General features: G+C 39.2%; 1 protein-coding gene across 1 annotated transcript; it reads left to right on the top strand.

Annotated features, from left to right (window-relative positions):
* Nucleotides 1-2,037: 2,037 nt before the first annotated feature.
* Nucleotides 2,038-6,636, top strand: LOC111153949 (olfactory receptor 149-like; the record flags this gene model as incomplete). Its single annotated transcript, XM_022513296.1, is given in 3 exon segments — nucleotides 2,038-2,713; nucleotides 2,716-2,941; nucleotides 6,615-6,636. Coding segments are annotated over 3 exon segments (924 nt in total), but the record flags the coding sequence as incomplete, so codon positions are not given.
* Between the last annotated feature and the right edge of the window lie 9,048 nt (nucleotides 6,637-15,684).

Here is a 15,684-nt window from a genome sequence, read left to right as displayed (position 1 = left end):
TTACCATAGGCAAAGATAGGCAAATATGGGAGGCAAAAAAAAAAGTACTTAGCCTGAAGCCTTGAATTCAGTACTGGAGTCCATTTTCCAGGCCAGCAGACTTAGAAGGGATGGAGATATTTTTCATTTCATATCTATTATTATTTTGAACTTTAATCTAATTGCTCCCTCAGAGCTACCACTGATGGGATCATGAGAAATGCCCAAAGGGATCTGAAAGTCAGATCCAGAGGGAATGAGTGTGTTCAAGTCTTGATGGTATATACTCTTGGCACCTTCTTTTATAAACACGTAATTTCAGCTCCTGTGGCTGTGATATGCTGTGTTCTTCTGGGAACCCGAGAACATGACTTGGGTTATCTTGTTATCATACTGCAGAAAATTCCACCATGTTCCCTGTGAACACTATGAATGTTCAGATTTTTTTCTCGCCTGTCACTGACACCGTCTGATTCTTATCCACTGAAGTGTTGAGTTCCAATTGTAGGGAGCTGCTAGATTTTTAGTCCTTGAAGATGACTCTTACTTGGAAAGGACTAGAAATCAAGAGGATCATGGACTCATTGTCTTAGAGATAGCACCTGGAAGGGCAAATTAATCATTGTGCCTAGTCACAGTCAAGGATCAAAGAACTCTGAGTCTTCACTGACCAAAGGAGGAAGGTTTCCAGGGTGAGGCTGTGATGAAAGTTCTTCAAGGACAGAGTCCCGTTAAGTCAGAAGTTCATACAGAGAATCTTCTAGTATGTCTAAAGTGAGTAACAAGAAACAAGCTGCTTGTAAACACAGATGACTTTTTTTTTTTCCCCAGTATGTCACTGACCCTTTCTTTGGAGTCTTCATTTTTCTTTGCATCTAGCATTGCAACTACATGTTGGTTTGGAGTTATTTTCTTTCTATCTCTTCCCTTCCTTAACTTAACAGCTTTATTAAAGTATAACAAACATTCAAAATACATCATAAATATATAGTCCAGTATGTTTGTTTTTACACAAATATTTTCTTCCTCTTGCTCTTCAATGTGAGACTCCTTTGTCCAGAAGTTGGAATTCGTCTCCAGATTCTTATCGTTCATACTGCTGCCACATAAATTATAGAATTGCCTTGGGGCAGGACTAGAAGAAAAAAGAGAAGGGGGGGAACCAGGGATTCCCTCACACTCTTTGATCATGGAAACACCTTTTATCAGGTTCTCCGGTCAAAAAGATGGGTTATCTATTGGAATTTCTGAATCTGGAGCAGCCACCACACAATTCTGTAATTGTGACCACCCACCCCCTCTCTCAGCTCAAAAGCACAAGAGAAAAGAGGAAAAAGTAGAAACATATCTGTGTGGGCTTCTCCAGGGTTTGTCTCCCTTTCACAATCTGCTTCCTTCTGTTTACTTTCCAGAGTTTTTAAGTAAATGCATTTTGTATTTTATCCAGGGTGATTTTTTTTTCTAAGTTTTATTTATTTAAGTAATCTCTACACCCAACATGAGGCTTGAACTCACAACCCTGAGAGATCAAGAGTTGCATGGCCTTCCAACAGAGCCAGACAGGTGCCCTGCCAGAGTTTTTATTTTGATTTTAATTTTTTAAAGATTAATTATTTATTTGAGAAAGACAGGGAGAGAGAGAACAAGCAGGGGTAGGGGGATGGGAAGGGGGAGAGAGAATTATCAAGCAGACTCCCCACTAAGCACAGAGCCTGATGCAGAGCTCAATCCCCAGACCCTGAGATCACAACCTGAGCTGAAATCAAGAGACAGCTGCTTAACCAACTGAGCCACCCAGGTGCCCCACTTCCAGAGTTTTTAATTATAATCTGTAGGTAAGAAAATATAGTGAACTTAACCTAACTTGATCAAAGCCAAAGTTTTCAGAATATAGTCAAGAATTTTTATTCTTTATCTTTTTATGTAGAAATTCCTTTACATAAGGTTGATTATTGTTTGTTAAACATGAAACCATCCCATCCATCAGAGAACTGTTTTACATCAGTGTTCACACTTTGGATACCTTTGTTCTTTTGTGAAGTCCAACATCTGACAGAGATGAGGAATCTCTCAGTAGTGACTGAATTTATCCTGCTGGGCATCCCCCACACGGAGGACCTGGAGAGCATGCTCTTTGTCCTGTTTTTGGGCTTCTACATCTTCACTCTTCTGGGGAACCTGCTCATCCTCCTGGCGATTGTCTCCTCCACTCGGCTCCACACCCCCATGTACTTTTTCTTGTGTCAACTGTCTGTGTGTGACATATTTTTCCCTTCTGTGAGCTCCCCCAAGATGCGCTTCTACCTCTCAGGGAACAGCCGGGTCATCTCCTACGCAGGCTGCGCGTCCCAGCTCTTCTTCTACCACTTCCTGGGCTGTACTGAGTGCTTCCTGTACACGGTGATGGCCTATGACCTCTTTGTCGCCATCTGCTACCCTCTGCGCTACACGGTGATCATGAGCCACAGAGCGTGCGCCAGCCTGGCCGTGGGGACCTCCTTTTTGGGCTGCATTCAGGCCACCTTTCTAACTGCTCTCACCTTCCAGTTGCCCTACTGTGGCGCCAACGAGGTGGACTATTTCTTCTGTGATATCCCTGTGATGCTGAAGCTGGCTTGTGCTGATACCTCAGCCCTGGAGATGGTGGGGTTCATCAGTGTGGGCCTCATGCCCCTCACCTGCTTCCTTCTCATCCTCACCTCCTACAGCTGCATTGTCTGCTCCATCCTGCAAATTCATCTACTGAAGGCAGATGCCGTGCCTTCTCCACCTGCAGTGCCCACCTTACTGCCATCCTCCTCTCCTTTATGCCAGTTGTCCTCATCTACCTGCAGCCCACCCCCAATCCTTGGCTCAGTGCAACTGTCCAGATCCTGAATAACCTGGTCACCTCCATGCTGAACCCCTTGATCTACAGCCTCAGGAACAAGGAGGTCAAATCATCTCTGAGGAATGTGCTACAGCAAGTAGCCTTCCTTTCTGGGAACTGATAGAGATTGGTAGCTATACTTTACCAGCACCACACTGCTTGCAAAGATTCTTCCTTTTGTGTGATGTAGAGCACAGATATTATCAATGCCCCTTTTGCAGATAAAGAAGCTAAGGTTTGAAGTCATAAAGTGAATTAAGTTCACATAACTAATAAATTATCCTGCCCAGGAAGGATGATCTCTTCCCAGTTAGCAAGACAGCCTAGTCCTTCTTTTCCTCACTCTGTTTTCTTCTCCTGTTTTCCTCCTACCACATCCTCTGCTTCTTTCCCCTTACTCTAGCCCTTCTTCATTTTGGCTGGCATGATTATCTAATTACACTCTCGAATGCTTGCATCAGATAAGCCACCATTTCATGGTCTAGGAGTTGTTGAAAAATGTGCGCTTCTACCACGGGGCCCCAGGTGATGTTCTGTGACTAGTGGAATGTAAAGAAGCTGTGTCAAAGAAGAGCTTCTGGATGAGACCTGAGGCAGGCTTTTTTTTTTTTTTTTTAATCATTTTTTAAAATTTATTTTCAGCATAACAGTATTCATTGTTTTTTGTACCACACCCAGTGCTCCATGCAATTCGGGCCCTCTCTAATACCCACCACATGGTTCCCCCAACCTCCCACCCCCCCCACCTCTTCAAACCCTTCAGATTGTTTTTCAGGGTGAATCAGAGATCAACCACAAAATCTGTCTGTTGGTCTTGGACCTAGCAACAGTCCATGCCTGGGAGCTAAGGCAGTGGATAAAAGAGAATGTGGAGACTAAACAGGCAGAAACTGCTTAAAGGTGATTGATTCTATTGTTTTTCAGTACTACAAATCTGAGTTTGCCTTTGAGCTCCTCAGCACAGCCAGGGGGGGCAATACAAAGTCCACTACTACTACTGCTCTATGCTCTATGGCATTGGATTCTCTGCTTACCAAAAGGCTGTGACTTGAGTGCTCTTCCTTAACATTCCTTTGTTCTTTTGCCTAATGAGCTTAGTATGAGAGATGTGCCTTTCCAATCCAAACAATAATTTGAAGAAAAGAAAGGAAATGAGAAGGAGGTCATGGAAAGAGAAGGGAAGTGGGACAAGGGAAGAGGGCAAGATGAGAAGGAAAAAGGGTGATGGCAATGGAAGAGGGTGATGGGAAGGAAAGAGGTGATGGGATGGAAGGGGGTGATGGGAAGGAAAAGGGGTGATAGCAATGGAAGAGGGTGATGAGAAGAAAGGGGGTAATGGAAAGGAAGGGGTGATGGGATAAAGAAGGGGGTGAGGGAAATGGAAGAGGATGATGGGAAGGAAGTGGGGGCAGAAGCAAAGGCAACTCTTCTTTCCTCTTTCTTTCCAGAATCAGAGTTCATTCAGGGAATCTGCTAGACTGAACCAGCCACAACACTGGGGCCTCATGTAAGGGTGATGAGATGATGCATGTTTTTGAAAGGGAGAACATTTTTCTAGTTGCTTCTCTGTTTTTTCTGTGCCTTTATTTTTTCTACCACACATGCTCCCTCCAGTCTTCAGCCAGACAAATTCAGTCTTATCATCAAACACCTAGTTAAAATATAGTTTTTTATGTGAAACTTTCTTCATCCTAGGCACATCAGGCTCCCACTTCTCTATGTTTTGAATCAGACTTTACAAACTCATCAATTCATTATGCTAGAATAAGTTTTGGCAAAGCATTTTTCAAGAGTAAAAGTAAAGTAGGTTCAGTGAGGTTAAGGACAAAGAGTCAGTTAGGGACTGACAGTACAAAATTGACTGCTGAACAGATGAAGTTTGGTTCTCTTGCCAGGATCCTATGGGGGGGTGGTGTGGCAGCAGGGGCAGGGGACTCCATTCGGGGCTCATCCCAGAACCCTGAAATCATGATCTGAGTCCATGTCAGATGCTCAACCAACTGAGCCACCCAGGTGCCCCAACATGGGATCCTCTTGAGTGAATGGCTAAACACTAATTTGTGAATGTGTAGGGTAAAATTCCACAAAGCTAGGCAAAGAAAAGTTCTGAAACAATTATAACAAGTAGGGGCTATAAGTAAAAATATTTCAAGTACTAGCTTAGAGCTAGAAATCATTCAAGTTCTGACCTTCCCAAGTGATGAAGTCTTAGAATATAGATAAGGTTCAATGATGTAGAGCTTGGAGCCAATGGACAAGAAAGAATTCTTGAGACATCGTTGGTGTAAAATGGTGGGACAGGACCCGTGCTCAGAAAGAACTGCTGCCCCGGAGTTGTGAGGAGTGTTCCATTATATACTTGCAAGTTGGGATGAGGTCAGGGATGGCTTAAGTCTCTAAGGGGATCATTGTATGATAACTATACTGGAATTTAAAATTTAAAAATTTTAATTTAATTTAAAAATTTAAAAATTAAATTAAAAATTAAAATTAAAATTAAAAAAATTTTCCAGACGTATAAACCTTTCTAAGCAAGGTTTCTAGGACCTTGAGGGTCTAGCTATTGTTGGGGAAAAGGTTATTCATTACCAGTAATAAAACCTTTTCATGAGACCCTTTAGATGTATATTAGTGGGCCATATGCTTGGGAATGATTGTCAACATTATCTTGGAGGGTTTAGAGATAAAGTTTCCAAAAAAATTGTTAAAGTAGACTTACAGGATCCCGGTTGGGGGTAGGGGTTGGTCAGGCTAGGATTGCCTTTTGACTTAGCAAAGCCTTAAGGTGGGAGAAGTTAAGTCCCTAGAGGAATGTCACTCTGCCTATTTTAAGGGCTTGTTAGTGGGTAAGGAAATTTAATAATTTTTCTTCTGCCTGTTTCCCACATCACAAGTAAAGAAGATATGGGACATTTAGTGGAAATCCAAAAAGGTCACAGTTTAGGTGTGTGGTCATTTTTCCAAATAACTTAAGCACATTATAGAATCAAAAATTACCAGACATAAAACACTTATCATGATGAGCACTGAGTAATGTATAAAATTGTTGAATCACTATATTGTAGACCTGAAAGAAATACAACATTGTATGATAACTATACTGGAATTTAAAAATTAAAATTAAAATTAAAAAAATTTTCCAGACATATAGAGAAACAGAAACACAAGGCCCATAATTAGGATTTAAAAGGTCAATATTCAAAGACCTAGAAAAGTAGAATTAGTAGACAAAAACATTACAGTTATTTTAAATTACATTCCATATTTCCAAAAGGTACATATTATGTGTTTAATGATTTAAAAAGTCTAAGGGATATTTTCTTAAAAATGTTCTACCCTTATAACTATTATCTGGAACAACAGCAATGACAAAACCACACACGAACTCAAACACACATATATACACGCTCGCACAGAACTGTGGGAAAGAGAGCCATGTTTTTAATAATATGCATATGAGATATCCACTTAAATAAAATATTGTAAAATCCTATAAAATCAGTGGGAAATGCGTCATCTGCATGAAAATAAGAAATGATTTTTCATATCCTCCTAGAAAGTAAGAAGTGGATAGAACGTAACTATCAGGTAAAACAGCCCCCCTGCCTCTCAAAGGAGTTGTTTAAGACACAGGGAGGCTAAATGGCCTTTATAAAATAACATGCAAAGCCAGAAGAAGTGCAAAAATAAAAATGAGGTCCTCTTTCAGCCATCCAGTGTTGTTCCTCATAAAAATTAATATCTAACTTTAGAGTAAAAATTCTAGTGATCTTGTCTATTTTAAGAAAAGGATATATAATGTTTATTTTGTATTTCTTATTTGACTCATAGTTTGAAAGTGCCCTGAGGAGAGGGTCATGTGCCAATTATAACTGTGGATTTGTATATTTCTCTTTTTATCTCTACCAGATTTATATTTTGATATTCTTTTTTTTAAGATGTTATTTATTTATTTATCAGAGAGATAAAGAGAGTACAGGCAGGCAGAGTGGCCGAGGGAGAAGCAGCCTTCCCTCGGAGCAAGGAGCCTGATGTGGGACTCGATTCCAGGATTCTGGGATCATGACCTGAGCAGAAGGCGGCTGCTTAACCGACTGAGCCATCTAGGTGCCCCTATATTTTTATATTCTATCAGGTGCACACACATTTACATTTTTAGATCTTCTTGGAGGATTGACCCCTTTATTACTAAACAATGCCCTCTTTCTTCCTGATTCTGAAGTGGATTTCATTAGATATTAATGAGCCACGACATCTCTTCCATGTGTACAATGCTTTATTTTCAAGTCATTTGTGTCTTTGGATCTAGAGCATGTCTCCTGTAGACAATGCAGGGTTGTAACTTATTTTATGCAATGTGACAAATCCTGTCTCCTCACCTGAATATTTATGTGTTCGACTTTTTACCATTAATTTCTCTTAAATGTTAAGTGAACCAGTGATGTAACCCCTAAGCCTTTGTACTGATTTGGCTTCACGCTCAGATCTCTCCATGGGGAAAGAATGAGTCACACACATTGCATTATGCAAGTTCCTGTAACAGAGTTCTCTTTCTGAATTAATGCACTGGCCTTCAGGTAATGGATTGATCTCCCAGGAAGCAGGACCGTGTCAGAAGACTGATAATATCTCCAGGTGTCCTGATTCCGTTGCAGTTAAAAAACAAAGGAAGCAGTCTGCTCATGCCCATCGCCTTGTTGAGTTTGGTTACTGTGACATCCATTCTCAAAAGAACGATTTCCTGTCTGCCTGCAGACAAAATCAGGTTTCTGAGCTTGCGGGGCTGAAGGCGGATTTTAGACCATGAGGAACACACCAGGATCGTGACTATCTTCCTGCAGAGCCTCTCGGGACAGCCTGTCAGACTTCTCCTAGTGACTCGCTTTATCTATGTAACCGAATGTCTACACAATTCTACTGCTAGAACTGTGGAAGACAAAGGCTAAGGCATTTTCTGGTGGAGGCAGATTTCAAGTACAAGTCTCCTAAGTCTGGGTTCTGTGCTCTTAAGAGAATTCTGAATAGTTTCCACGAAGTAACTCTGTTGGCAGATGAGAGAATACTAGGGACAGGGCATGAGGAGAGAGGGAGGTAGTTTAAGTGTGCTGCCATTTTTAAAAACTCATATTCAATTTCCTACTAGATCTGCAATTTTCAATATAAAAATGTGAGGTTTTTTTCACCATCACATTTTTAAGCAGTTAGGTCTTCAAGAAAATGAGCCCTGTTAATTTTTTTTTTTAACATGAATCTTCCCCAAGCCTGCCTCAAATAGCTCACTGTCCTCAACATGAGAAGCATGTTTTCCTTTTCTCTGACCATTTAAAAAGAAAGATGCCCTTTGTGGGTCCATTAGTGAGTGATCCATGGATGTGGATAATGTTACTATTCCTAAATAGATTGTAAAGTGGCATGCAGAAATGTATGTGTATTTTCCTGAGATTAAGAGTCTCCTAATTGTTTGTCTCCCTCCCCAGTCCCATCTTGTTTCATTTTTCCCTCCCTTTCCCCCATGACACCCCTGCCCTTCCTCTTAAATTCCTTATATCAGAGAGATCATATGATATTTGTCTTTGCCTGATTGACTTATTTTGCTTAGCATAATACCCTCTAGTTCCATCCACATCATTGCAAATGGCAAGATTTCGTGGTTTTGATGGCTGCATGGTATTCCATTGTATATGTATACCACATCTTCTTTATCCCTTCATCTGTTGAAATCAGAGAGGGAGGATAACCATACAAGACTCTTAACTATAGGAAACAAAGTGAGGGTTGCTGGAGGTAGGGTGGGGGGGATTAGGTAAATAGGTGATGGACATTAAGGAGGGCACATGAGGTAATGAGTACTGGGTGTATATGCAGCTGAGAATCACTAAATTCTGTCTTTCAAACTAATAGTACACCACATATTAATTGATTTTAAATAAAATTTAAAAATACAAAACAATTATATAAAAATCCATCCTTTTCAATAATTACCAATGAACAAAAGGAAACTAAAATTTAAGATACCATTTTCAAAAAGTACCAAATAAATGAAATCCTTAGTGATAAATCTGGCTTAATTTTATATAAATCTTTAGAATCAAAACCTTGTTGAGAGAAATTAAAGAAAACCTGAATATACCGTATTCCTGCATCAGCAGACTCATTATCATGATGCTAGTTTTCCTCAAATTTATTCATAGATTCAATATGAATATAATCCTATTCAAAAGCCCAGTAGGCATTTTGCAAAGATTGATGAACTATTTCTAAAATTCATAAGGAAGTACAAAAAGCCTGGAATGGAAAACAAAACAAAACCTTTCATAAAGAAGAACAATGCTGCAAGGTCTACATTATAATCTTCAAGTCATATTCTGAAGCTACAACTAACAAGACAGTGTGATATAGGCATCAAGATAGATGGCAGATAAATGGAGTAGAATAAAAAAATTAGATCTACACATAGATGGTCAATTGATCTCAAGAAAACCATTTGCCAAGGCAATCTGACAGTGCTCAAAAAATTAGACATCCTCATGCCAAAAAAAAAAAAAAAAAGAAAAGGAAAAGAAAAAGAAAGAAACCATTGATCCACATAAGACCATGAATGAATCTCAAAATAATTATGCTGAACAAACGAAGTCAAGCAAGGAGTTTATATAGTACGGTTCTGTAAGTATAATAGTCTTGAAAGTGCAAGCTAGAGAAACAGAAAATAGATTCCTGGTTGCCTTGGGGATGGGTGGAGGAAGGTTGAGAGGAAGGATTACTAAGGGGGTGAATATGTTCATTTCCTTAATTTTGGTGATGATATGCCAAATTTACCTAGTTGTACACTTTAAAGATGTGCAATTGATTGTATGTCAGTCATACCTCAATAAAGCTGTGAAATTTTTGATAAAGAAATGAAAAGACAATTCATGACCATTTAGATTGGCAAAAATATCACATATTTGAAATTAAGACTGACCTGGAAAACTGCGTGGATATGTGCTTTCCACACCTTTTGGAAATCACAGAATGGAAATAGGTTGCTTATTCTTTTTCTCCTTGTATAGTTCTCTAAAATGGTTAGATGAGTTACAAATAAAAAGTTCTTCTATGTTGGTGGATGATGAAATGGGTTTGGCTGGATTATAGAATATCAAAAATGCTAAGGAAAGTGCTGTGAATTGTGTACGACTGCTGAATCACAGACCTGTACCCCTGGAACAAATAAGACATTCTATGCTAATAAAAAAATGCTAAGAAAAAATTTAATAAAATTTTGTGGTTTGACAAAGCAATTTAATTTTCAACACAGTGTCAAAAGTTTGATATTTGCCATAGAATCATTATTAATCTTAACACTTAGGGGGAAAGTTTGATGTTTATTTTAAACACCCCAGGGATCAATAGGAATGCCTACTATATTGCCAACAGATATGAAATATGTCCTTTGTAATTGTTTCTTCCCTATAGAGTCCAACCACAGGGATGATAAACCCCAATGGGAACTTTCATTTCAAATCATCTCCTTCAGATCCAAATAGATCCAAATAAAAGTTTCCTTCAATAATAGAGAACTGAGGGTCAGTAGAATTACTTTTCTTGCTATGCTTAGTTGGTCTTAAACTGTTACTCTTCATCAATACTCCTTAAATTCTTATGTGGAATCAACTCTACGATTTTGCCAGAATCAGATTCTGGGCCACTAGTGTTTGATGATACAGTTGTCTCATCAATGTGTGTGTGCACATGCATGCATTACGTGAGACCAAACAGAAGAACTCGCAAATGCCCAGCATCACTTAACCTGGTGGTAATAGTCAGGTAAGTCATAAAGCTCCATCTACCTTTGATAAGATATGGTAGTTGAAATTGAATTTTGGAAGGCAGTTAAAAATTCTCATGACCCATGGTCTTTGGACAAGACCACATAGGTAGGCAGTGTCTGCTTCATGACAGCTGGGCATGAAGAGTATAATGCCTGGAGACTCTTTCTCCTTCTGCTGGTTGTTTGTCTGCTCTTCTGACTGCAAACTCTTGCTTTCCTTCCCCAAGACAAGCCCAGTTGTTTTGATATCTCTCATTTATATTGAATTTTGAGGTTTACAGAGCATTTTCACATGCATTAATAATGTAATTTTACAAGGCTCAATGAGGAAATTCCTCCTGTACTAAAAGGAAACTGACATATTAACTTACTTACTATCCCACATCTAAGAGCTAGCACTTGGTTAACCTATAAATAAAAACCCTAGTTTCTGACTCCTAGCCCACCTCATAGTACTATACTCAGGGTCAAAAATTATGTCCTTTCCCACTTTATGCTTTTCCAACAGTGGATCACAGGGTCCCCAAAGCTAACCTTAAAAATGAAAGGAAGAGACTCCTGGCATTGTCTCTGACACTTTTATTTATTCATTCTGCCTATTTTTTTCTCCCCTTATTGCAATCCTAGGATGAGAAATCTATCCTAGAACTTTACTTAAATTACATGTTTCAAATAAAAAATATTAAGATTTTTTTGAGGCTTAAACCTGCCAATCCTCAAACTTATTCAAGCGCCCATACTCCTCAGAGACACCATTAGTCAGAGTTCCTATTGTGTTAGGAGTTGTTTGAAGAATCTTTGTATTGGCTTCTTAATCCCCTTCACCTATTTTGCCCATTCCCTATCCTCTGCCCTCTGGTAACCACCAGTTTGTTCTCAGTATTTGAGATTATTTCTGGTGTGTGTGTGTGTATAACACCTTGTTAAGGAAAGAGAGATCCAATTATCTCCCTTAATGTCACAGTCCTCACAAGTATATGTTTGGCTTTTTGTTGTTTGTTTGTATGTATATAGAGAGAGTGCATGTGCAAGGGGGGAGGGGCAGAGGGAGAGAGAGAATCCCAAGCAGACCCCATGCTCAGCACAGAGCCCAACTTGGGGCTTGATCTCACAACCCTGAGATATGACCCAAGCAGAAATCAAGAGTCAGCCACTTAACCAACTGAGTAGTCCAGGCACACTCCACACAAGTATGATTTTAATTTTAAAATTACAAAAAATATAAAAAATTTTAGTATTTATCTGAAGTGTAAATTTGAAGTAGTACACATCAAATCACATAGTTACAAAATTGTGTGTAGTAAGAAATTTTACCTATTCTTAATAACTCTCAAATCTGTGATACACTATTTTTAGCTAGGGTCCAATGTGCTGTACATTACATGCTCAGAATTTACGTGTCTTAAAACTGGAAGTTTGTACCTTTTGACTATCTTCACCCATTTTGCCTAGAAAGAAACTTCTATGCAGACACTGATAGGACTGCCTGTCAGTTGGTTCGTCAGTTGGTTCGCAGACTGGCCCCATACACAGAGGGCATGGAGAGATTGTAGAAAGAGGCAGATGACTCCAAATAGGTAGATGGCCGTTTAATAAACAAAGGAGCTTACTTATGAGCCTTGTTTTAGGCAGCCGCAGGACACGAGATCTCTGCACTCGCTTGCCAGAATCGTAAGTTATATAGAAACCTTATCTGGGTTCAGTCACATCTACTGTCCAGATGGTCCCAACATGTTATTCTCAAGGCTACATCCTTAAAAATGGGAAGCAGCAGGGGGTGGGAGGTTGGGGGAACCAGGTGGTGGGTATTAGAGAGGGCACGGATTGCATGGAGCACTGGGTGTGGCACAAAAACAAGGAATACTGTTATGCTGAAAATTTAAAAAAAAATTAAGAAAAAAAAATGGCTTCCATTGTGGGCACAGCATACATTCCTAGGACAGGGAAGGGGGTCAGGAGCCACTGATTATGTGGGTCAGCTTGTGTGTCAGCCAGCAGTCCCATCCTCTCAAAGACCTCCTCTAACAGACTCTCAGTTCATTCAGGACTCAGCTTAAAAAACATCACTGCTTCAGAGAGTCCTCCCTTGAATACCTCTCTAATTACCAACCTTTGCTCTAACATTGCTTTATTTTCTTCATGGTATTTCTCAACGCTTGACTACAAATATTTCTTTATGGGCTTATTGACCTCCCCCATTACAATGTAAGCTTTATGAGAGCAGGAATTTTGTTCATTCAATAAGTATCTTCAGAGCACAGAAGACTCTCAATGGATCACTGTTGGGTGAGAGAAGTATAAACTGTTTGAAAAAATATATGTAGTAGGAATTATTATCTCTGTTTTATGGATGAAGAAACTGGAGTTTATATGGGAGAAATAACTTGAGGCCACAAAGCTAGGATATGATCATGCCTAAAAATGAATCAAATTTGATATGTTGTAATAAACCCAGCTCTTCATCACATCTCAATGACTAAAACACAACTATACTATAAGAAATTACATTATATGGGGTCCTGGCTCAGTCGTTAAGCGTCTGCCTTCAGCTCAGGTCATGATCCCAGGGTCTTGGGATCAAGCCCTGCATTGGGCTCCCTGCTCGTTGGTCTCTCTGTCAAATAAATAAAATAAAATAAATTAAAAAATAAATTACATTATATTCTCTGAGTCACAGGGTGCCTTTGGGGAGAAAGAAAATGTCAGAGTAATAGTAGTAACAGGGAATCAGAAAAAGTTTCGTGGAGGATGATACTTTTTTAACCAATAAAATGAGGCTTATTTTTTTAATCAGTTTTATTTTTATTTATTTATTTTATTTTTAAAAAAATTGTACTTATTTATTTTGAGAGAGAGAAAGGGAGCACAAGCAGGAGAGAAGGCATGCAGAGGGGGAGAGAGAAGCAAGCTCCCAGTCAAGCAGGGAGCCTGATGTGGGACTTGATCCCAGGACCCTGGGATCATGACCTGAGCCGAAGATAGATACTTAACCGACTGAGCCACTCAGGTGTTTCTAAAAAATGAGGTTTAATGAATCATATGACAATAAAATTTTAAAATCCATCAGTTGATAAGACCAAATATATCTTTATTTTATTTTTAATTTAATTTAATTTTGATTCCAGTATATTAACCTACAGTGTTATATTAGTTTTGGTTGTAGAATATAGTAATCAAACAATTCCATGTAACACCAAGTGCTCATCATGACAAGTGCCCTTCTTAATCCCCATCACCAATTTCACCCAAATCCCTATCCGCCTCCCCACTGGTAACCATCAGTTTGTTCTCTCCATTTCTTGATTTACCTATCTCTCTGGTTTTTTTCCCCTTTGCTTTTTGTTTTGGAGTCTTATATCCTTGACCCTGGTTCATTCCAGTCTTTGTGACTGGAGGCTTATTTTCTTACTATTTTTCATATTCTCTTCAAAAAGGTGATATTCCTATTTCACACAATATCTCAAAATTGAAAAGCTAAATGGAAGATTTTGCATGGTCACATGGTTTGTTGTAGTTGTTATCTAAGAAGTTTATACTTTTTGGAATTGGATATTGGGAATCACTTTAGTACAGAATAACGTGTATGCGTGTGTGTGTATGTGTGCGTAAGTGTGCACATACAAATCTTTGCTTTCTGTTTTCTACCTTAAAGCTATTGAAAGAACATAACCATCTCACTTACACATGAGGACAGACTACTTTAAGTGCTTACCAAAAGCTACAATACACTAATACAAAAGCTACACTACTCTAATATTCTCTCATTAACAATAGGAAGAAATCATCAGAGAAAGGGATTGAACAGTAATAATAATAAAAGTAGCATAATAATTAAAGCTGCACAGAGGTTATAATAATGTACTCAGTTCAGAAAAAAAAGTTGGTTCACAGGGGACATTTTTTAATTTGTAATAAAACAGGCAAAGATACGAGTTCTGACTCCAACACTTACTAGTTGTGTAAGCTTGGAATATTTACATAAACTCATTTGTAAAATACAGAAGAGCTCTGTTTTCATGTTTGGTGACTTAGGGCATGGTTTTACTTAATCTCTTTGCCTCTCAATTGATCTACAAAATGGATATAACAACAGCATCTAGGGTCCTGGGATCAAGCCTGCATTGGGCTCCCTGCTGAGTGGGGAGCCTTCTCCCCATCCCTCTGTCACTTCCCCTGCTTGCACTTGCTCTCAATACCTCTCTCTCTCTTTTTGACAAATAAATAAATAAAACCTTTAAAAAAATAACAGTATCTATTTCATGGGGTTGTTATATAGCATAAATGAGATTGTAAATAAAACGTTCTTAATATTGTGGCTGCCACATGATAGGGACTCAGTAAATGCAAGCAACTCCTCTGTTAACCGTTCCTTGCTCTCCTCTTCTGCAGCCCATGACAACAGCTTCCCATCTAGCACTGCCCTGTTCCCACCATCTCCAGCGTGCCTTCATTCCTCTCCTATCTGGGTAATAGCATGGGTAGAAGAAACAAAGTCAAAACCAGCAACTCAGAGCAGAGATGGAAAGCTTGGAAGAAACCAATGCTCTGTGAGACTGGGTCCAGGACTGAATGAGCAAGTTGAAGACACCAAAGCCACAAGGAGAAAATCATGGGATGCCAGTGAGGGAGAGGTTAAGTTCTGAGACATCAGAGGAGAACACAGGTTACTGTGCTTTGAAAACCAGCAAAACCTGGCAGCAGCTCTGTATAGTTTCTCTAAAGGTGACTGAATAACACAAGGGTTATTTTTCATTGCTAGAAGTGTCTGAAATTCAATCTGTGGAGATGAAATGAGTTTTACTTCCAAATGTCACATAGGAGTAATAAACACTGAAGCCAAATGAACCATCAACCTCTTGATAAAAGCTTCAACTGAAAGTCGGTTTTAGTCTCTCAGTTTCTGGAAATTCTGTGTCAGTTAGAAATTACATCATTCATCAGATCTTGGATCACCAAATGCTGTCAGATGACAACGTGTGTCTAATATGAACCTCTTCCCTGAACCCCTCAGCCTATGACAAGTGGAAGG

Source organism: Enhydra lutris, unplaced genomic scaffold (assembly GCF_002288905.1).
Source record: "Enhydra lutris kenyoni isolate GAN:26980312 unplaced genomic scaffold, ASM228890v2 scaffoldscaffold34, whole genome shotgun sequence".
NCBI classification, from domain to species: domain Eukaryota; kingdom Metazoa; phylum Chordata; class Mammalia; order Carnivora; family Mustelidae; genus Enhydra; species Enhydra lutris.
The sequence above is the reverse complement of the archived record's forward strand: the minus strand, read 5'-3'. Positions and strand labels throughout refer to the sequence as shown.